General features: G+C 39.2%; 1 protein-coding gene, 1 long non-coding RNA gene and 1 pseudogene across 9 annotated transcripts in view; 1 reads left to right on the top strand and 2 right to left on the bottom strand.

Moving 5' to 3' along the window:
• LOC148997414 (uncharacterized) overlaps positions 1-23,315 on the bottom strand; it is a 131,201-nt pseudogene that overhangs the window by 67,596 nt on the left and 40,290 nt on the right. The gene's annotated exons all lie outside the window — the stretch shown is intronic.
• The window catches only part of LOC148997415 (NACHT, LRR and PYD domains-containing protein 3-like), a 56,835-nt gene that overhangs the window by 9,688 nt on the left and 23,832 nt on the right, over positions 1-23,315 (top strand). For 6 of the 7 annotated variants that reach the window (XM_089122506.1, XM_089122511.1, XM_089122509.1 and 3 more), the window contains exons 5-7: positions 5,730-5,825; positions 5,907-7,634; positions 21,347-21,418. In XM_089122506.1, coding sequence (XP_088978632.1) covers positions 5,730-5,825; positions 5,907-7,634; positions 21,347-21,418 — 1,896 coding nt within the window. The remainder of the gene's footprint in view (positions 1-5,729; positions 5,826-5,906; positions 7,635-21,346; positions 21,419-23,315) is intronic. The other variant, XM_089122508.1, reaches the window with a different exon arrangement.
• On the bottom strand, positions 1,809-3,969 carry LOC148997416 (uncharacterized). Its single transcript, XR_016147337.1, has 2 exons — positions 3,628-3,969; positions 1,809-3,531 (listed from the first exon to the last, which is right to left on the bottom strand). It is a non-coding gene; the product is annotated as an uncharacterized LOC148997416 (long non-coding RNA).

The raw sequence follows: 23,315 nt of genomic DNA, 5'->3' as shown, positions 1-23,315 counted from the left end.
TTCATTTTGAGAACATTCATATGGTGTGTAAATGTTTAAGATAATGAAGTTTTTATCCCCACAATCAAACTCAATTCCTATGGCCCAATCCACACCCAGTCTAAGCACCTTAACCAGCTGATCATATTTTTTGCGCCACAACATGGCAACCCCACCAGGTATTCTACCATAAACAATCCTGGTACTCAGGTCAGTAGTAGATTCACCCACCCCATAAAAGTCATTATGCAGGGAGTTTAGACCTTCTAAATCCTGTTTTGCTAAAAAAGTTTCTTGCACACATAGTACATCACAAGCCTCTAAGAGCTTGTCCACTACTAGGCGCGCGATTTGTCTGCTTCACTGTGACCAAGGCGCAGTCCTCGTGCGTTATATGACACGATATTGAAGTTCATCTCTGTTTATTATTCCTAGGCTGCAGCCTGACTGCTGCTCCCCTGTGGGGCTACTGGTATACGGCCAAACATAGGGCACTGCTGCTGTAGGCCAGCCTCTCCTACTGATATATGGGCCGCGCTATCGCTGTCACCTTTGGGTCTACGAGCCTCAAAGTAGCGACGTACATAGATCCCCTCCGGCCAAAGTTGCGGCTCATAAATTTCACCAACTTCATTACATTCAGCAGTAACATGAAACGAACTAAATCTATTGCGGGTAGTCTCAATTTTGCGACACATCACAGAATTACCAAGTTTTCCAATCAGATAGTCACGCAGAGTGTCCGCATCAAGATCCGGAGAGAATCTGGTTGCAAAGACACTCACCAGCTTAGTTTTAATTACTGGGATATTACTCACGTCTGTGCCGGTACCAACTATACCCATTTTAGTTTCACGCTTTGAACGGGTCTGCTTGCGGCCAGGTTTCAGTTGCACGGCCAATTTTGGTGGCTTCTGAGGCGGCTTACGCCTCCCTTCCTTCACGACAATATTCCAAGCAGGAGAAGGAGTTTGAGTACTCGTAGTCTCTTCCAGTGCCTGATGAACAAGACCCGCCGACACCTGCGTTTCTCTCTCCTGAGATCCCGACGCAGTACTAGCCCGGCCAGAGGATCCGCGGATTTCTTCAATCTCCGTCATCCGGCGATCTAGGGCCGCAGTAGCCGCCCCAAGATTTTCACTCACACTTGCCTGCGTTTCCAGGATTCCCCTTAGCGTAGAAACCTCCCGACTCAATCGTTCCATCCTGCCGAGTAACGCCGAGGTATCCATATTGCCGATCCCAACAGGTGGGAGTTCATCCAGGTAATGTGAGACAAACCTGGGAATATCTTCACCACGCTCATTGAGCAATTTCAAACAGTCCTTGATGTTATTAACGTCCTTCTGAGTGCCTTTGTGCTTGATATTGCGTTGCGTTGTCGGGCACAGTTCAAACAAAAGTTTCTTAGAATGCTCAATCCAGTCCGAGGAGAAGTTGTTTGAAGCTAACAAAACAATTTCATCCTGTGATAGTGTCTTGATTTTGATAGAAATGAAGTTTAAGAACTCATCTTCCACTATCACTTTCCCATTAGAGGTTTCATATACCTCAGGTTTTATACGGGAACATGCTGCAGTATAAAATGGGTATAGTATAAAATGGGTATAGTATAAAATGGGTACAAACTAAAATGGGTATAGTTGGCAAGGCAGCGGCAGCCGCCATGTTGAAATTGACCAGAGCCCCTATAACAAGCTTACGATGTAAATAAATGTCACAGGTCGAGGGGAGGAACGCTCGGGTGACCAACCACCCCCCCTCTAACTGAGTCACCACCGTGAGGAGCCGACACCACAGGCACACAACAGAGGACCCGGAGACAGGGACAAGTTTCAAAGGAGTAACAATCTTTATTCAACCAAGGGTTTCTCACAGTTAAAGAAAACTCTCGTCGATGTACGATGATGGATCAGTGGATTAAAAGCTTACTTCTCCCCAGCGGTGCTGCAGACTTCCAGACCCAAGAGTAAGTATGTCAGGTAAGGATTCTTCACGGTACAGAATACTCTCGTTGGTGCACGATAATAAAGCAGTGGATTAAAAGCTTACTCTTCCCCCAGCGGTGCTGCAGACTTCCAGACTCAGACAGTAAGTATGGCGGGTAAGGATTCTTCACAGTACAGAGTACTCTCGTTGGTGCACGATAATAAAGCAGTGGATTAAAAGCTTACTCTTCCCCCAGCGGTGCTGCAGACTTCCAGACTCAGACAGTAAGTATGGCGGGTAAGGATTCTTCACAGTACAGAGTACTCTCGTTGGTGCACGATAATAAAGCAGTGGATTAAAAGCTTACTCTTCCCCCAGCGGTGCTGCAGACTTCCAGACTCAGACAGTAAGTATGGCGGGTAAGGATTCTTCACAGTACAGAGTACTCTCGTTGGTGCACGATAATAAAGCAGTGGATTAAAAGCTTACTTTTCCCCCAGCGGTGCTGCAGACTTCCAGACTCAGACAGTAAGTATGGCGGGTAAGGATTCTTCACGGTACAGAATACTCTCGTTGGTGCACGATAATAAAGCAGTGGATTAAAAGCTTACTCTTCCCCAGCGGTGCTGCAGACTTCCAGACTCAGACAGTAAGTATGGCGGGTAAGGATTCTTCACAGTACAGAGTACTCTCGTTGGTGTACGATAATAAAGCAGTGGATTAAAAGCTTACTTTTCCCCCAGCGGTGCTGCAGACTTCCAGACTCAGACAAGAAGTATGGCAGGTAAGGATTCTTCACAGTACAGGGTACTCTCGTTGGTGCACGATAATACAGCAGTGGATTAAAAGCTTACTTTTCCCCCAGCGGTGCTGCAGACTTCCAGACTCAGACAGTAAGTATGGCAGGTAAGGATTCTTCACAGTACAGAGTACTCTCGTTGGTGCACGATAATAAAGCAGTGGATTAAAAGCTTACTTTTCCCCCCAGCGGTGCTGCAGACTTCCAGACTCAGACAGTAAGTATGGCAGGTAAGGATTCTTCACAGTACAGGGTACTCTCGTGGGTGCACGGTAATGAAGCAGTGGATTAAACGATCACTTTATCAGCGTTGCTGTATACTTCTGGGCTCAAACAGTAAGTAGAACAGGTGAGGATATTCACAGTACACAGTACTCTCTCTTCAGTTCACAATAGGGAGACAGTGAGTCATAAGGTTACTTTACCAGTGGTGCTGTATGCTTCTGGGCTCAAACAGCAAGTAGAACAGGTGTGGATCTTCACAGTACAAAGTACTCTCTCCTCAGTTCACGGTAGGGCGACAGTGGATTAAACGATTACTTTATCAGCGTTGCTGTATACTTCTGGGCTCAAACAGTAAGTAGAACAGGTGAGGATAGTCACAGTACACAGTACTCTCTCTTCAGTTCACAATAGGGAGACAGTGGGTTAAACGATTACTTTATCAGCGTTGCTGTATACTTCTGGGCTCAAACAGTAAGTAGAACAGGTGAGGATAGTCACAGTACACAGTACTCTCTCTTCAGTTCACTGTATCACTCTGGGCTTCTGACGGGGGCAGATATAATAACCTTCCACGAACGTGTAAGCATGGATGGGGGCCACTTCTCAACAAAGACACAGCACACTTGTGTTCACTTCAATTCCACAGCAATAAATCAATGTGTATCAATAAGGCAAAAGCACTGCAATTCACTCACACGATAGGGTTGGACAGAGGCCCCACTCCGGCCGTTGCGCTCGTTTACAGGGTTTTCACTTTTAATTCCTCCTCATCACACTCTGAAACACATAGCTCCTCCAACAGTCAGATCCACATTCACTGTATCCTCTTCAAGTGGTTCAAATGTTCATAAGATGAAAACAATTCACTTATCTTTCCTCTCTCCTTCCACGGCACAGATCCAGCCCTAGCTCGGCCCAGCAGTCTTCCCACAAACGATCAATCTGACCCAGCAAACTCGAATGGGCGATCTCCACACTCCAACGATTTTTCCAAGGAAGCCTGTATCCAGCACTGCCCAGAGTCAACCCTTTGGAATCTTGACGCACTGTACACCCACCAACCGCGCTGCAAACACTCTCTAAATGCTCCTTTTATTAGTGATGTGACATTTGAAGCGAGGCGTCGGAGCTTGTGTCGAGCAAAAAGGGGCGTGCCAGATGAAGCCGCGATTCGAGGCTTGTGTTGTTAACGTGAAAATCACGTGACTGATGACAAACGAGGCCTCGGTTTGTGTGAAAACGTCATCGGTTCGGTCTGAGTGTCGTTTGTTCGAATCTCGCGCCACCTTGTGGGTGTTGTCAGGAGTAATTGAATCAGTTGAAGTAGCGCCAGGGAGTCAGAGTTAGAGAGATGTTTCATCGTCGTTATTGTGCAATATATGTGTTAGGGCTTTATATTATTACATTATTAGGTTAGATTAGTTATAGTTTATTGTTAGTATTAATTATAGCTATATTATAGTATTGTTATATTAATTAGATAAGATTATTTTGATTGCTTTGGATTTGGACTGGACTGGTTTTTGATTTGGATTGCCCTTTTGGAATTGTTTGCTTTTTGTGACCTAATCCTTTTTTCTTATAATAGAGCCAGCAAGAAAGAGCTTATTATTATTTTACTGTCTTGATATAGCTAATAATCCTCACTATATGGCTGTATAATATTTAATGTCTAAGCCTGAACACACTTGAAAAAATTCTGTTCCTCAATAAAAATAATGTCTAATCCTTCCTCCGGTCCTCTACGTCCCCAGTCCCATAAGTACAACACAGCACAAAAATAGTAACAGTTCAATACACAAAATCACCAGAAACAATTCTTAACCTTTACCACACCACACTTTTCTGTTGCACTTTACTTTATTACACTCCCTCCACCATAAGCACTGCACTCAACAGTGTAACTTTTACTGTCACTATCCAAATAATTTATGAATAATTAATTAACTCTCTCTGTGTGTGTGTGTGTGTGTGTGTGTGTGAGAGAGAGAGAGAGAGAGAGAGAGAGAGAGTTGTCTCTGTAGAAGTAAGTTCAGACAGAATATACATATTTTATTTTATTCCCAGGCAATGGACAAATGTCTGCTCAGGTATTTGTATTATTGCAAATGAAAGGTTACAGACATTAACAGTGAGAAGAAAAAATAAAATAAAACGGGACAGGGGGGTGTATATGGACATCATAAGTCTGCTCAGGTCATCGCTTCAGAATTAAATAATTTGTTTGCTATTTCTTTGCACAGTAGCTAGGTGTCACTAGTGAGCAATACTGAATGAAGCTTCGAGTAATGAACCTTTGAGTGAAGCAATGGGCTGCGAGGTCTCAGTGGTTCAGGAAGCCTCATTTCGCCATCACTACCTTTTATATTGTGGCTTATGAAACAGGGAGTCTGTGTGAGTGCCGCTCCTCTCTCTCTCACACCTGCAATGCATTAGCGCTAATCAGTACGGGCATGTTTCCATCACACCCGGAACCGTAGTGGAGTGTTGCACCCAATATGTTCCCTCAGGAAACTCAGGACTCTCAAGAAGGTTCCGTTACTGAGCGATTTTGTCACCCGTGACATAAACAATGACCATTCAGAAATATAACTGGGTTTCTAAAGATACAAAGCTTAATGCAAATGGGTGAAGTGACTCTTTCATGATGATCATTGTGCTCTTGTGTAAAGCTCTATGTATTGTATTGTTAATACATTCACACACTGTAAAAGCTGTTGGTGTGTTACTCAGTTAATGACACAATTACATCAATATCAGTGTGTCTGATTCTTTACCCTCTTCATTATGATTTAAGGTCAAATCTTCCATCCAGACCAGTTAAAAACAAAACTGTGTTCATGCCTGTGATTCAACCACAAGACTTTCATGAACGCATGTGTCCTGGTTTCAGGTAAAATGCAGGACTGTCGTTGTAATTTATGGTTATTTACTCCTCTGACTTGTGTAATAATGTGTTATTGTAATCTTCCAGCCATGACTCTAAAGCTGCTGAAGTCCTCAACACACTGAGATCAAATCTGAGACAGAAGTTTGAGTGTGTGTGTGAGGGAATATCAAAGCAGGGAAAGCCAACACTCCTGAATGAGATCTACACAGAGCTCTACATCACAGAGAGTGGAAGTGGAGAGATCAATAATGAGCATGAGGTGAGACAGATTGAGACACAGTCCAGGAGAGCAGAAACAGAGGACACGCCGATCAAATGCAGTGACATCTTTAGACCTTTACCTGGACAAGACAAACCCATCAGAACTGTGCTGACAAAGGGAGTCGCTGGCATTGGAAAAACAGTCTCTGTGCAGAAGCTCATCCTGGACTGGGCTGAAGGGAAAGAGAATCAGGACGTCCAGCTCATATTTCCACTGTCTTTCAGAGAGCTCAACTTGATGAAGGACAAAACACTCAGTCTTTCAGATCTTCTTCATCGCTTCTTCCCTGAAAGCAGAGAAATGGCCATATCCAGTGATGAGTATAAAGTGCTGTTCATCTTTGATGGTCTGGATGAGTGTCGTCTGTCTCTGGATTTTCAGAGCGATGTGAGGTTGTGTGATGTGACTGAATCAGCCTCAGTGGACGAGCTGCTGACGAACCTCATTGTGGGGAATCTGCTTCCCTCGTCTCTCATCTGGATCACCTCCAGACCAGCAGCAGCGGATCTCGTCCCCTCTGAGTGTGTCCATCGAGTGACAGAGGTACGAGGCTTCAGTGACACACAGAAGCAGGAATACTTCAGGAAGAGGATCAGTGATCAGAGTCTGGCCCACAGGATCATCTCACACCTGGAGTCCTCAAGGAGCCTCTTTATTATGTGCCACATCCCAGTGTTCTGCTGGATCTCAGCCACTGTTCTAGAGGAGATGTGCAGTGAAGCAGAGAGACGAGAGATTCCCAAGACTCTCACTCAAATGTACACACACTTCCTGCTCATTCAGACCAACATCAAACATGAGAAGGACTATGAGAAGAAAGTGAAAGATGAAGACATGATCGTCAAACTGGGGGAACTGGCGTATCGGCAGCTTGTGAAAGGCAACCTGATCTTCTATGAGGAAGACCTGAGCGAGTGTGGCATTGATGTGGCAGAAGCATCAGTTTACTCAGGATTGTGCACTCAGATCTTCAGAGAGGAGTTGGGCTTGTGTCTGGGGAAAGTCTTCTGCTTTGTTCATCTGAGCATTCAGGAACATCTAGCAGCTCTATATGTGCATCTCTCCTTTATCAACAATAACATCAATGTGTTTGACCAGATTACCAAACCAACTAATGGAGGCAAAGTGTCCCTATCTGATCTCCATCAGAGAGCTGTGGATGAGGCTTTACACAGTAGAAATGGGCATCTGGACCTTTTCCTTCGTTTCCTTCTGGGTCTGTCAGTGGAGTCTAATCAGAGTCTCTTACAAGAACTAAAGACACAGACAGCAAACAGCTCTCACAACAATGAGGAAACAGTTGACTATATTAAAGAGAAGATCAGGGAGAATCCCTCTCCAGAGAAATACATCAATCTGTTTCACTGTCTGAATGAACTGGGGGATCTTTCTCTAGTGAACGAAGCTCAACCTCGTACGAGCCGTGGAGGTTTACGTGCTGTGAAACTCTCCTCGTCTCAGTGGTCAGCTTTAGTGTTTGTGTTGTTGTCCTCAGAGGAGACACTGCAGGAGTTTAACCTGAGGAGATTAATTGGAGTCAGTATTGATGGGTAAGTAACACTGAGTGCAATCATTACAGTCTAAAACATTATGAAGAAAGAGAAACTCAGAGTTCAGAGGTGTTTAAATCACGGGCTCAGACTGATTTCTGTGATATTGTCCATAATTTGCGGGTGTTTCTCAAACCGTGGCTGTGTCCTAGTAAGGCTGCATATCTCAACTGCCACGTCATCAAGCGCCTCTGAAGGCCGTCTCAGTTTGAAGGATCTTTTGAAGACAGACTTCATTTTGTGTCTTTAATTCAGCCAAAGTAAACTTGATAAAACACTGAATGTCCTTGATGGCGTTCAGCTTTACTGTCCGCTGGAAGAGTCACTACACGCGCACACACACACGAGATGCTGATCACACATGGACATTCACTCGTTACTCCACTCTCCCTTCCAGATCCATTTCCTGGTCATTTCATACACTTACACTGCACTGTCTCGTCGTTTTGTCCCTGTGTTTCGTCTCTCTCTCTCTCTGTGTGTGTGTATGTGTGTGTGAACAAGACGAAGATGAATGAGGTGTGTGTGTGTGTGTGTGTTTGTGTGTGTGTGTGTGTGTTTGAGTGTGCGCCAGTGCTAGCCTGGTTCAACCAGACTCTAGTTCATTTCATTTCCACATAGAGTCTGGAATCGCTCGATTGAGAAACGTTTCCTTCCTTGTAGGCGGGTTCACTATTAAAGTTCAAATTTATTGGATCTGCCCAAAGTCACTCACGATCTGCCATAGCCAATCGCTAATGGGGTGTCGTGAGTGACGTATGTCACGCGCCGAAATGGCTGGAAACAACAAGTCCGAATGATCAGAGGATTATGTTTACAATAGGATTTCAACGAGCGCCGCAGGTTTTGTTAATCTAGGAACAATTCGAAATGTATATTTGACACGAAGGACAGTGATTTATTTATTTATTTATTTGTTTATTTCAAGCAATATGTAGTTACACATGACAAGGCAATACGAAGCATTTTGGTTAGTCTGTACAAGCCTTTAAATTCATCATATTTACATCAACTTTAGCAAAACCCAAATCTAGTGCTCGAAACGGAGTGGATAGAAGTCAAACTTATTTGAACCCACCCCGGTTACCAATAACAGGAAAAACAAAACAAAACAATAATAGTTGCTTACTTACACATTATCATAACACTCAATAACAATTTTGGATATAAGTACTGTTAGGGGTGAACAGTTAAAGGACCCAGAACCAGATATGAAGAATGAAGACCCGGAGTCGGAATTATAAAAATTAAAGAAAGTTTTACTGAACATAGTTTGCCATTTCATCAGCAGAAGTCAGCTTCAAGACTCACCCAGGAGTTCGTAGGCCGCCCCTCTTACAGTTACAAAGATCACAGCAGTTATACCATTTTCAAGGTCTAAGCTACGTCATTGCTTACACGTTGAATGATTCTCATTGGCTACGATATAGATAAACACAGTAATTTTCCACACATATACAGATAGACGAAACATATCTCCATCGATGAGGCACGTCATGACCTTCCAGGTCATAGATTTGGGTTGCTGGCGCCAGTGTGTCCAGAACAACAACTTATTCAATCTCCAATAATGGCAGTGGTTCCTTAACCTGCAACTAAGAAGACTAGCACTGAACTTTAGTCTAACTGGAGTAAGACTTCAACAAAGAAATAGTGCCTTAAACTGTTGGCTTCAATGACCCCTTTATGTTTTAACACTCAAACATAAACCAAAATCCCTATTTCTCTATTATTTTCACTGTTACTGCGTTCACATAGGACACTAGCAAATAGGAGCTCCCATCAAGGCTGAAGAGAGTCTGAGCGTCTTATTATCAGTTAAGTGTACCAAAACATAATGGTAAAACATTCACTCGTTTGGGAGAAAAACAAATAACATTTGCTTCTCAGAAAGCAAATATAATAGAAAGAATACAGTTTAATATAACAATTAAAGTTCAATAAAGCAATGCTCAATATAGCTTGACCGTCTGTACAGAGAAGTATCATATGTGTTGGACATGTGTGTTCACGACGCCTTTAGGATCCATAAACCTTTCTCCTGAGACCAGAGAAAGAGACAAATGGCCTTGTGCACCTAAAAGAAGCTGGTGACTTGCGCATGTACATCAGCATGCATTTAAGAATATTATTTCACAAGCAAAAGCACAAAGAATACATTTATGTCAATAAATGATTAAGTAACAATGAATATACTTAATTATTGATTTTATAAAAGAAATACATATTCATTCAAAATGATATTATGAAATATATACTGAAGAGGCAAGGGATTTTGACCACCCCTTCAGTACATATATGAAAACATGGGAAAGGAAAGAAGGGAAACCCCTTCTCCCTCATCAAAAGCAAAACCATACCAAAACAAAACAAAACATATCCTAAATACACACCATATATGATCATGATCTCAGGTAACAATTATAATTAAAGCTGCAAGCAGCATTTAGCGGGGTTCAAGCAGTTTAGGCCTTTAAGGCCTTTAAGCACAAAAACATCAAAAGACATTAAGGTTTAAGTTTCAATAATGGCAATTTACCATAGGGAATACATTGTTTTTAACATTTTTAACAGTTATAGCGCCACCTATAGTCCGATCTCCATGAAACTTTGCATGCTTGTTGAATAAGTTATGACACATGTGCTCATCAATTTTTGTGAAGTTCTGACTTTTCCTTTAGGATTTATAGGCTTTTGGGTGCATTTTGTCATGCCCCCTTTTATTAATGACCCTGTTATAGCAAAACACATGACACAGTTCAACTTTTTTTTGATAATTATTGATCTAGAGTGTCCAAAGAATTGTCCTAGACTGGTCTGGTTCCGATCCGGCAAAAAACCAGGGACTAGTTCGCAAAAGTACCTTTTTAACATATTCGTGAATATTTAACGAACGATTTGATTGACAGCAATTGTTCTTGAGGCAAAGTTGTTCAGCGTGAGGAGATCTATCAATTGATATACATATTGTGGGGGTGTGTGCAACACCACGTGATAACAGAGCCATAAAACTCGTTAGCGCCAACTAGTGGCCGATTTCTTTCAAAATTCTTACAGACCTCTAGGGCCATGAGTCAAACATGCCCAACGAGTTTCGTTCCGATCGGGCTTCGTTAACCTTGTTTCATAGATGCACAAACTTCATTGGCCGATGGCGGCCATGTTTTTTTAGATACGCCAATGTCCTCATAGATATACATGGGGCCTTGGTCCAAGACACTGCATACCAATTTTCAAGTCAATCGGACTAACGGTCATGTGGTCATAGCCCTTTTTATGTTTTTTTCATATTATAGCGCCACCTAGTGTTCAATCGTCGCTATTTTTTTACTGTGACCTCAAATTGAACTCGTACACATGTGTACCGAGTTTGGTGAAGATATCTTATTTACTTCTCGAGTTATAGCCAATTTAGTAAAATAAGCTCCTCCCACAACGTTTATTTTGCTTCCCCTAGCGACCGGAAATAGAAATTTCAACATTTTTTTGATAATTATTGATCTTCAGACTCCAGAGAACATTTCTGCACTGGTTTGGTTCCGATCGGGCAAAAAACCAGGGACTAGTTCGCAAAAGTAGTTTTTCGACAAAATTCAAAATGGCGGAAAAATTTCCATACCCGAAATGAAATCGGAGATATACGTTTTTTTCGTCAGGTGACCAGCTTTCCAATGATATAAGACACTTGAGTGTACGACTTACGGTCTAGGAGTTATGAGCCGTTTCGCGCAATTGGTCGCTATAGCGCCACCTATGGGCCAATCGGGCTCATAATTTGATAACCTCTCCTCGATTTTTGTACTACCATCTGACAAAGTTTCAGAGCTCTAGCCCTTACGGTTTGGGCTGCACGATGCGTTTTAGGGGAGAATAATAATAATAATTAAAGCTGCAAGCAGCATTTAGCGGGGTTCAAGCAGTTCAGGCCTTTAAGGCCTTTAAGCACAAAAGCATCAAAAGACATTAAGTTTTATGTAGCAAGCATTATTTACCATGATAAACCATATTTCAATGTTATTTTTCATGATTTACCATGTTCTAGTATGATTTACCATGAATCTAACATGATTTTCCATAGTTTACCTTGATATACCATGTTATAGGATGGTTTACCACAATATAGCAAGTGAAAAGACTATTAATAAGAAAAGTGGCCAGCAGAGGGCAGTAGAAGACCACTTATTGGCACACTTCCATTTTGAAATGCTTTGTTTCTCCACTATTCTGCACTAAAGCAAACCATTTTTTTCATGTTAACTTCATAAAGCATGCTTACACACAAACGCACGCACACGCACACACACACACACAAACACACACACATTTATAGTGTGTACAGTATATGTATAGTTTGACTGCAAAACATTAACAAAAAGAAATTTGTTAAATAAATTAACAATGCAAAATATAGTGTGTACTAGGGGTGGAGCCGAATACGGTATTCGGAAAGGCACAAATAATGTGTTTTTTACGAATACTTATTCCGAACAAATACTTAAAAAATATTTGTGTTCGGGAACAAGAAATACTGTATGTCAAAAAGCTGCGTTCCTCACGAGACCGCAGTGCGCGAGTTGAGTGAGCGACGTTCAGGAAGAGGTGACTGACACAGGCTGCTCCACACAGCAACAGAGAGGGCTCGGCTGAGCGAAAAAACACTTAACTGCATCACTATTTTTTGTTGAATAGATGTTTGTACCTTAACTAGGTTCCAGAGGCAGTTTATAACTTTCGGGAAGCGGAGTTTGATCGGGAGTATATTCCATTATTGACGTCTGCAGACGAGTGCTCTCCTGTTCGCTCTGTTTACGTAGCTCTGTTAGCTTGGTAACGGTAATTATTTGTTTCTTATATGGCTTGGTTGAATTCTAATGTAGAGTGCGGTCTGTTATTATAACAGGCCGCTGCTTATAAGTATAACACACCGTTGCCATGAAAAACAGAGCGTTGCCATGGATTCTAAACGTAGAGACAGAACGGACTATTTTTCTTTTTTATCGGCAATCGTTTTTTAAATCAATAAACTCCTGTTTATATCTATATTTTGAGTCAAATTATTGATTTACTTGGTAGGTAGCAATGTAATAAGCAGGGTAATGTAGAGCGAGGCGGTTGTTATAGCAAATATAAACCCGCAGGCTTTGCGTAATCCCTAACTTATTCTGTCTGTTAAGCGTCCTTCACCGTGGTGTTGGGGTTCATAATGTTCACAATTGTATTTTATTAGTTGTTGGTTTAACCATGGTTCATGAGGTAATGGCTGACTGTTATTTTCTTCTCAATGACTTTTCTTGTTACATGTTCATTGCTGGATTTATAGAAAAACACCAACCAATATTGCATAATGGATATAATTAAATAATTCATAATAGTAATTGAAAAGATTTCCTTTCTAATCTCTTTCAACTCCATTTCGCTTTTTCAATGAGACTCTGCCACTTCACCATGCACGACTCACCTGTTGCCTATAAATTGATTGTGAACCCTTTGGCTCATTCTTTGCACTCTTTCCTGGCATTTTGATGCATAACTGTGTGTGTCTTCATGAATTACGTGAGTCCATCTATTAATTTGATTGTGTTTACATTGTTTATGCCTTTTTATGATTTAATGTCACTGTCAGCCTGTGCGCTGCTAATTGATTAATTTGTTTGCCAGACATGTGCCCTGAGCCATGTTGAAAGATTGTTTGTTTCAATGATTTTTTTACAGCCTGTTTTATTGTGATTAGTACTCATATCTTTGTTCATTTATATCATTGTTCCTTTTGTGTTGATTGATCACTGTCACCAATTGTATTATTTCTTTATCTCCTTATGCAACAACACACAAACAATGCATTGATCCAAAGTCAACAGGCACCTAAGACGAACTCTTATATTGCGCTGCATTACTGTGTTGTTGACTATTACTGACGGTAAGGTTGTACCGTTGACCCTCGCGCAGCCTCTCGAGCAGAAATCTACACAAATGAGCGCAGAACACACTCAGACCCCATTTACACCTGGTATTAAAATGCGATCTGTATCCAGATAAGTTATCCGGATAATAAAAAAACGCATGTTAATGCAAGGTGTAAATGCGTTGTGATCGCGATTGGATCTGCCTGACCACATCTGCAGGTAGTCTGGCTCGCATTGTGTCCGGATCTTTACTAGGTGTAAACGCAATCTGGTTGTTGAAACCACATATGTATATTTTACTCCTCCCAAAAAGGCAAAAAAATAAACGAGTAAGCTTGTTATATAGGCTATATGTCATGTTATAGTCAGATATGACGGCGCTACTGCGACACGGATCACCCATCACCGCTCATGAGCGTCTATTCATCGAGCCAACGTGCAAACATCGCAAATAAAAGTGAAAGTAAGTCACAGACGCTTAACACACAATCATCTTCAAGTAAAGAAACGAAATTATCTTACCAGCGGTGTTGCCACTCTTTTATTGATGTCTTTGATTTGGAAATTAGCTGATGATCAACGAAATGCAGCTCATATCTGTTGCTTTTGGTGTCGTTCAATCCATTAAATCTGCATACGCAGGAGTTTAAGATCGGATTTATATCCGTTTTGCAAAAACACATGTATGTGGCCAGGTGTAAATGGAATCGGTACTTATTATCCAGATAACTTGTCTGGATACAGATCGCATTTTAATACCAGGTGTAAATGGGGTCTCTTATTTTTCCTGAACACCATCACGATTGAAAATGTGACATTGATTTCCTACAACAGTTCAATAAACAGTAAAAAATTAAATCACTTACATTTTAGATGCTATATTGGCTGTTTTTGTTGTGTTTCAGCAGCGAAAATAGTTCCAAACAATAATCACAGCAGAACCACGGCACATGTCACAGGAACACTCGACGTGTTTTCATTACTGAATCATTCAGCATTTTGAACGAATCGATTGAGTCAAAGATTCAAAGACACATTCAAAAACATCGGTCTCATTCTTGAATGATCAGCCGTTTGAACGAATCGTTTGAATGAATGAATTGAATGACTCACTCATTAAGACGGTCGCCTGCCACCACCTACTGGCGGTTTAGTGTTAAATGTTTAAAAGTAGTATCATTCTTTCCCAGTTTCTTATGTAAATTTAAATAAATGTCATAACATTATTTTATGCAATTGTGTTTTTTCAGTGTAAATGATTTAATTTGATCAGCCCCTAGAGTAACAGCCCATAGTGTCTTATTATTCGAAATAATACACCAGAATTTATAGTTTACCCACCTCTTTTTTTACCACTACACCTCTGACCATAGTGTACATTAATTTACCACGTTCTAGCATGATTTATCATTATTTACAGTGATTGGGGCTTGGATGATTGGATTTTAATGTGATTCTAGGAATACAGTATAGCTATTTACCACGTTAATAGCAATTATGTGAAGATTCAGAACAACTGAAGTGATAAACTTTGACAAAAAAAATGATTGTGATCAATATTTGACTAAATGTGATTGCAAATGTTAAAATAGATCATTAATAAAGTCATAATATTAATTATAGTTGAGTAGTGAGACACTTACTATTTTGAACAGCAGAGGGCAGTAAAACACCACTTATTGGCTTAATAGACCATCATTTTGATATCATTTCACCTTTTTTAACTGTTATTTAGGCATATTTTGTCAGATCTGTCTGAAAATGTTCATGATTATTTAATGTCACGTGTTCTGACTTGTTTATTGAAGAGATCAACGCTTTCAGGGACACTGAAAGTGTAGTAATAGATGGCTTCAACACACTAAATGTTGAAGCCATCCTATTAGTCATCCACATGACGTAGTTCAACTTTTTGTTATAATTATTGATCTAGAGAGTCCAGAGAATTGTACTGCACTGGTTTTAACATTATGATATGATCAGAGATGGAAAACACCATTTACAGCCAATACTGGCAATTTACCATTGGAAATACATGGTTTTAAAGCTTTTTAACAGTTATAGCGCCACCTATGGTCCGATCTCCATGAAACTGTGCATGCTTCTTCAGCATGTTATGACACATATGCTCATCAATTTTTGTAAAGTTCTGAGTTTTTTTTTTAGGATTTACAGGCTTTTGGGGGCTTTTTGTCACGCCCTTTTGTAAATGACCCTGTTATAGCAAGACAAATGACAAAGTTGAACTTTTTTTGGATAATTATTGATCAAGAGAGTCCAAAGAATTATCCTAGACTAGTCTGGTTCCGATCGGGCAAAAAACCAGGGACTAGTTCGCAAAAGTAGGTTTTTAACATATTCGTGAATATTTAACGAACGAATTGATTGACAGCAATGGTTCTTGAGGCAAAGTTGTTCATCATGAGGAGATCTATCAATTGATATACATTTTGTGGGGGTGTTTGCAACACCACGTGATTACAGAGCAATAAAACTCGTTAGCGCCAACTAGTGGCCGATTTCTTTCAAAATTTTTACAGACCTCTAGGGCCATGAGTCGAACATTCCCAACGAGTTTCGTTCCGATCGGCCTTCGTTAACCTTGTTTCATAGATGCTCAAACTTCATTGGCCGATGGCGGCCATGTTTTTTGAGATACACCAATGTCCTTATAGACGTACATGAGGCCTTGGACCAAGACACTGCATACCAATTTTCAAGTCAATCGGACTGACGGTCAGGTGTTTATCTGTTTTTTTCATTTTATAGCGCCACCTAGTGTTCAATCGTCGCGATTTTTTTACTGTCACCTCAAATTGAACTCTTACACATGTGTACAGAGTTTGGTGAAGATATCTCATTTACTTCTCAAGCTATAGCCATTTTAGTAAAATAGGCTCCTCCCACAACGTTTATTTTGCGCCCCCTAGCGACCGGAACGAGAAATTTCAACATTTTTTTGATAATTATTGATCTTCAGACTCCAGAGAACATTTCTGCACTGGTTTGGTTCCGATCGGGCAAAAATCCAGGGACTAGTTCGCAAAAGTAGTTTTTCGACAAAATTCAAAATGGCGGAAAATCTATCATGACGGAAATGAAATCGGAGATATACGTTTTTTTCGTCAGGTGACCAGCTTTCCAACGATATAAGACACTTGAGTGTACGACTTACGGTCTAGGAGTTATGAGTGGTTTCGCGCAATTGGTCGCTATAGCGCCACCTATGGGCCAATCGGGCTCATAATTTGATAACCTCTCCTCGATTTTTGTACTACCATCTGACAAAGTTTCAGGTCTCCAGCACTTACGGTTTGGTCTGCACGATGCGTTTTACGGCAGAATAATAATAATAATAATAATAATAATAATAATAATAATAATAATAATAAAAATCAATACAATTACAATAGGGTTTCAGCACTTCGTGCTTGAACCCCTAATAATAATAAAAATCAATACAATTACAATAGGGTTTCAGCACTTCGTGCTTGAACCCCTAATAATACCAACAATGGTAATCAATTACCTACAAGGTAAAATAAAACAGATTATAAACACATGGATACATCTATGAAAATACCAACAATGGTAATCAGAATACCTACAGGGTAATATTAACAAAAATACATGAATACAACTCACAGAATTAAACCATTACCGACATGTATTGCGATAAGACCTTCTGTTTATAATGTACTTTAAATTGATGAATATTTTTGCGTTGTTTAAGTTCAAGCCCCAAACTATTCCAAATTTTAACCCCACATACAGACACACAAAAACTTCTCCTAGTTGTTCTGACCACTGGTATTACAAAGTTCCCATAACTCCTCAAACTATACGACTGCTCACTCTGTGTAAATAACTTTTGTATGTTAGCAGGTAAAAGGTTGTGAAATGCTTTAAATAAAAATTTTGCTATATTAACTTTAACTAGATCCTGAATTTTAAATAATTTAGATTTAAGAAAAAGTGGATTTGTATGTTCAAGATAATCAGCCTTGTGTATAATACGTATAGGCCTTTTTTGTAAAATAAATAGTGATTGTATTAAGTTGTTATAGTTATTTCCCCGTACTTCCACACAGTAAGTAAAGTACGGTAAAATTAAGGAACAATACAAGATACGTAGTGCATTCTCATCAAGTACCTGTTTGGCTTTATTTATTAATGCAAGGCTTTTGGAGACTTTGGTTTCTATGTGCCTGATGTGAGTTTTCCAAGTTAGTTTGTTGTCTATTATAACTCCTAAAAATTTTATTTCAGAGACATATTCAATTTGTAACCCGTCTATCTCAATCATCTTATCCATTTTTTCCTTATGATTATTACCAAATATCATGGCTTTAGTTTTATCTAAGTTCAAAGACAATTTGTTACTGTCCATCCATTCTTTAATATTCCTTAATTACGTGTTTACAACATTAATAACCTTATCATAATTGTCATCACAATAGAAAATGTTGGTATCATCTGCGAACAAAACTAACTTGAGTAATTTAGAAACATTAAATATATCATTGATGTACAAATTGAATAGTTTGGGGCCCAATACTGACCCTTGGGGGACACCACAGGAAATTACACGACAATCAGAAGAGGACTCACCCATTTGCACATATTGCATTCTATCACTTAAAAAGCTTTTTACCCAATTGCCCGCTACCCCTCGTATCCCATACCTTTCCAATTTCTTAAATAATATTGCATGATTAATAGTGTCGAAGGCTTTCTTCAAATCAATGAAAATTCCAATGGTAATTTTTTTTATTGTCTAATGCATTAGATAAATCTTCTGTGGCATCAATTATAGCCATAGATGTAGATCTCATGCTTCTAAATCCATATTGACTTTCATTTATCAGGTTATATTTTTCAACGAGTGTTTCTAATCGAATATTAAATATCTTTTCTAGAATTTTTGAAAATTGAGGAAGCAATGAAATTGGTCTATAATTGTTAAAATTATGTTTATTTCCATTTTTGAATAGTGGAATAACTTTGGCAATTTTCATCTTCTTGGGAACACAACCATTTTGAAGTGACAGATTACAAATGTGCGTTAAGGGTGCTTTGATGTTATTTATAAATTTTTTTAATAATGCCATATTGACGGAATAACAGTCCATCGAGTAGTTATTTTTAGACTTTTGAACAATATCCATTACTTCTTCCTCACTAACTGCCGAAAGGAAAATGTGATATATTCATTCAACGGTGGAAGCTGTGCTAATCATTACAAATACTCCGCTGTGGTCATTTTCTGATCTGCCGCAAATGCTGTAGCAGCTACAGTGAATGATCAGTCTTGTCTCTATCTGCAGATGTGTAATAAACAACAATTTTTCATATTACGTCTTATTGTTTCTTAATTACCTTAATTATGGTCTTCAAAGTATGTGTTTTGTACATTTTTATGTGGCATTTAGTTTTTTTTAGTAAAACAAATCAACCATTGCCATCTAAAACTGAAATCAAATATCTTCAAAGTATGGTTTTTCACATTTTTATTTATGAAAATTATTTTTAAAAAATCACAACCAATTTGTATGATTTACAACATGTAAAACTGACACACCAACCTCCTGCACGAGTACACAAAGGGGCTCAAAATGTTCTATTCATCACAAGAATCAGTAAATTTACAGTTGGGAATATGAGCGACTGACATGACTCCTGAGCGGATCTTCAACAATAGTTTAGCAGCCAGGACTCGGGGCTAGTGATGTGACATTTGAAACGAGGCGTCGGAGCTTGTGTCGAGCAAAAAGGGGCGTGCCAGATGAAGCCGCGATTCGAGGCTTGTGTTGTTAACGTGAAAATCACGTGACTGATGACAAACGAGGCCTCGGTTTGTGTGAAAACGTCATCGGTTCGGTCTGAGTGTCGTTTGTTCGAATCTCGCGCCACCTTGTGGGTGTTGTCAGGAGTAATTGAATCAGTTGAAGTAGCGTAGGGAGTCAGAGTTAGAGAGATGTTTCATCGTCGTTATTGTGCAATATATGTGTTAGGGCTTTATATTATTACATTATTAGGTTAGATTAGTTATAGTTTATTGTTATTATTAATTACAGCTATATTATAGTATTGTTATATTAATTAGATAAGATTATTTTGATTGCTTTGGATTTGGACTGGTTTTTGATTTAGATTGCCCTTTTGGAATTGTTTGCTTTTTGTGACCTAATCCTTTTTTCTTGTAATGGAGCCAGCAAGAAAGAGCTTATTATTATTTTACTGTCTTGTTATAGCTAATAATCCTCACTATATGGCTGTATAATATTTAATGTCTAAGCCTGAACACACAATTCTGTTCCTCAATAAAAATAATTTCTAATCCTTCCTTTGGTCCTCTACGTCCCCAGTCCCATAAGCACAACACAGCACAAAAATAGTAACGGTTCAATACACAAAATCACCAGAAACAATTCTTAACCTTTACCACACCACACTTTTCTGTTGCACTTTACTTTTACACTCCCTCCACCATAAGCACTGCACTCAACAGTGTAACTTTTATTGTTCATACTGTCACTATCCAAATAATTTTTGAATAATTAATTAACTCTCTCTGTGTGTGTGCGTGTGTGTGTGTGTGTGTGTGTGTAAGAGAGAGAGAGAGAGAGAGAGAGAGAGAGAGAGAGAGAGAGAGAGAGAGAGAGAGAGAGAGAGAGAGAGTTGTCTCTGTAGAAGTAAGTTCAGACAGAATATACATATTTTATTTTATTCCCAGGCAATGGACAAATGTCTGCTCGGGTATTTGTATTATTGCAAATGAAAGGTTACAGACATTAACAGTGAGAAGAAAAAATAAAATAAAACAGGACAGGGGGGGTATATGGACATCATAAGTCTGCTCAGGTCATCGCTTCAGAATTAAATAATTTGTTTGCTATTTCTTTGCACAGTAGGTGTCACTAGTGAGCAATACTGAATGAAGCTTCGAGTAATGAACCTTTGAGTGAAGCAATGGGCTGCAAGGTCTCAGTGGTTCAGGAAGCCTCATTTTGCCATCACTACTCGGGGCTTCCGAACACCGCGAACACCAGGCAAAACCGTCCGTCCAAAATGTCACGGTCATCGTGCACAAGCTGCCCAGCACAAACCTCCAAACTTTCTGCCTCCTTCACTTGGTCCTCCGTTGTGCAACAAGAGGTGAGACGATAACAATCCGGCTTTAAATTCTGTATATTCGGCAGTTTCTTTTCCTACAACGGACCGAATAGCTTTTCTCACGTCTTTCTCCGCTGCCATTACTGAACTGAAACTGACACGCTTACATCAACGTCATCTTTCTAAGCCACTCCCTCTATTCGCTGATTGGTCCTACAAAAAATTGATTTCTGGAAACCTAAGGATATGGAGCGATCCCAGACGTAGTACTGAAGTAAAATGAAATTGAGCGGAAGTGCGTAGGAGGGCGCAGCCAGGCTACGCCAGTGCTGCTTCCCCAGCTAATGTGACTTTTTCATTATTACTTCTCATTTCAAAAACAACTTGTTTAACACAAAATACTTCTTGATTCATGAAAATATACACATTTGACAGGACAAAATCTGATATGTTGAATAGTGTTGTAGTGTAAATGTAGACTAATAGACCTTGACAAACGACATTGACAAGAAAAAGAGAAAACAAATCTGTGTTGCTGAATACGAGACTTCTACAGTTATAGACACTAAACAACTTTAACACACGTCCTTTATAAAGTTGTGTTTCATTAAAAAAGGTAAAATGTATTATTTACTTATGATATGAATTATTATTGTTAGCTTTATTAATTGTTTATTTTTTATGTTCTATTAGTGTCCGACAAAACACTGCAGATGAAGTTCTCCAGAAGCTGATGCCTGTGGTTACAGCAACTAGACGCGCTGTGTAAGTAACACTGAGAACAAGCATCACTGCTAAAACATTATAACAGTTCTTACTTAAACATTATAAATTAATGGATTAACAAATAATACGAGTGTCACACTTCAACTTTTTCAACTGATTAATGATCTACGGAACCGTTTTTATGATATTTGTGAGAAATTTATTTTCAAATATATGCATTTATAATGTATGTATATAATCAATTATATTTAGCCTTTTTTCTATTGGCTCCCTCAATCCCTCAACTTTTCTATAGATATAACTGTCAGGCCCACTGGAGCCTCATCAATAGAGACGCATGCGCTGAACACCTCTGGAGTAAACTGACCCTGGATCAGAACCGGCTCCGGAGCTGCTATGGCTACTTATGAGAGAGATAGCTATGGGAGAGATAGATCATGAATTTAATGACTTTTACAGGCGATTTGATACACACGATTTTAATGAAATTAGTAGGGATTTTTATTTTATTTTGAAAACAGAGGAATATCTGCACATTGATAAAGCCTCTGTTTTGAGGATTTTACAAACCACCCAATAAAATAAAAGCCCTGGGCTTGATAAAGTCAGTGGGAGAGTTTTGAGGAGCTGTGCTGATCAGCTCTGTGATATCAGTCATTTTTCCTCAGTGAAATTACAGAGAGTGCCTTCAGTGTGGAAATGTTTTAATACTACTACATACCCTGAACGTTCCCTCTGTTTGTGGAGCCCAAAGTTGAGCTTATCCACTTACTCACCCTTAAACACACCCATTGGGTCTGTCACACACCCTGCTTTCTGGAACATTCATTATTATCATCAATGTTGAAATTATTACAATTGTTTTTCAGGATTCTTTGACGTTACACTTTACTATAAATTCACATAGAAAAGAGCTGTTTTACATTGGAATAAAATTTCACAATGTTATTTCTTTTATTGATAATATTGATAATATTTTTTATCAAATAAATGCAGCAAAAGAGACTTCAGTAACACTTTATGGTAATGGTACATGAATTATCATGAATTCATGTGTAAATGAATGCTTGAATTATGCATTAATATCTCATGAATCATGAGGAACTAACAGAAGTTCAACGTTTTTCATTCATGACTTCATGGATGAACAACACCTTAATTAAATTATTAACTAAAATGAGCACATAATCATGAATAATGATTTATTACACATGATCATGATGTTTTCTTTGTTCACAGTTATGCCACCATTAATATCACATTGTTCATCAGTGTTTCAAAGGACCTAGTCACCACTTTAGTTAAGGGGCCACACACATGATGAAGTCATTGAAAGATAATACTTTGTTAATCAAATACAGAAGTCATCATTAACTGAATTTGTGTGCTATGAGCTGTGAGTGCTCATTTTAGGCTCTGTCTAATTCAGTAGTCATCATTAACTAAGCATTATCTATTAATGACTTCATCATGTGTGGCCCTTTAACTAAAGTGGTGACTAAGTCACTGACCTAGACAAAGAACAAAGAAAACATCATGATCATGCGTAATAAATCACTATTCATGATGATGTGCTCATCTTAGTTAATGTTTTAATTAAGGTGTTGTTCATTCGCGAAGTCATGAATGAAAAATATTGAACTTGTTAGTTCCTGATGATTAGAGCCGATTTGAGTTCTTATGTGCTTTAAATCATCAAGCGCGTCCCGTTCCTTATTGTTCATTTATCCGTGCTTCCAAATCACTATAAAGTTTCAATAACTTTAAGCAATTCGCTCAGTGTTTACAAAACATTCACATACACTAGGGCTGAGACGATGTACCTCTCCTGATTCGATATTATTACGATACTTGGGTGCCAATACGATATGTGTTGCAATTTCTTCTTTACTTATGATATGAATTATTATTGTTAGCGTTATTAATTGTTTATTTT

Source organism: Pimephales promelas, chromosome 2 (assembly GCF_988280905.1).
Source record: "Pimephales promelas chromosome 2, fPimPro1.hap1.1, whole genome shotgun sequence".
Classification (NCBI taxonomy): Eukaryota; Metazoa; Chordata; class Actinopteri; order Cypriniformes; family Leuciscidae; genus Pimephales; species Pimephales promelas.
Note: the sequence above shows the minus strand (reverse complement) of the source record. Positions and strands in the feature narration are given on the sequence as shown.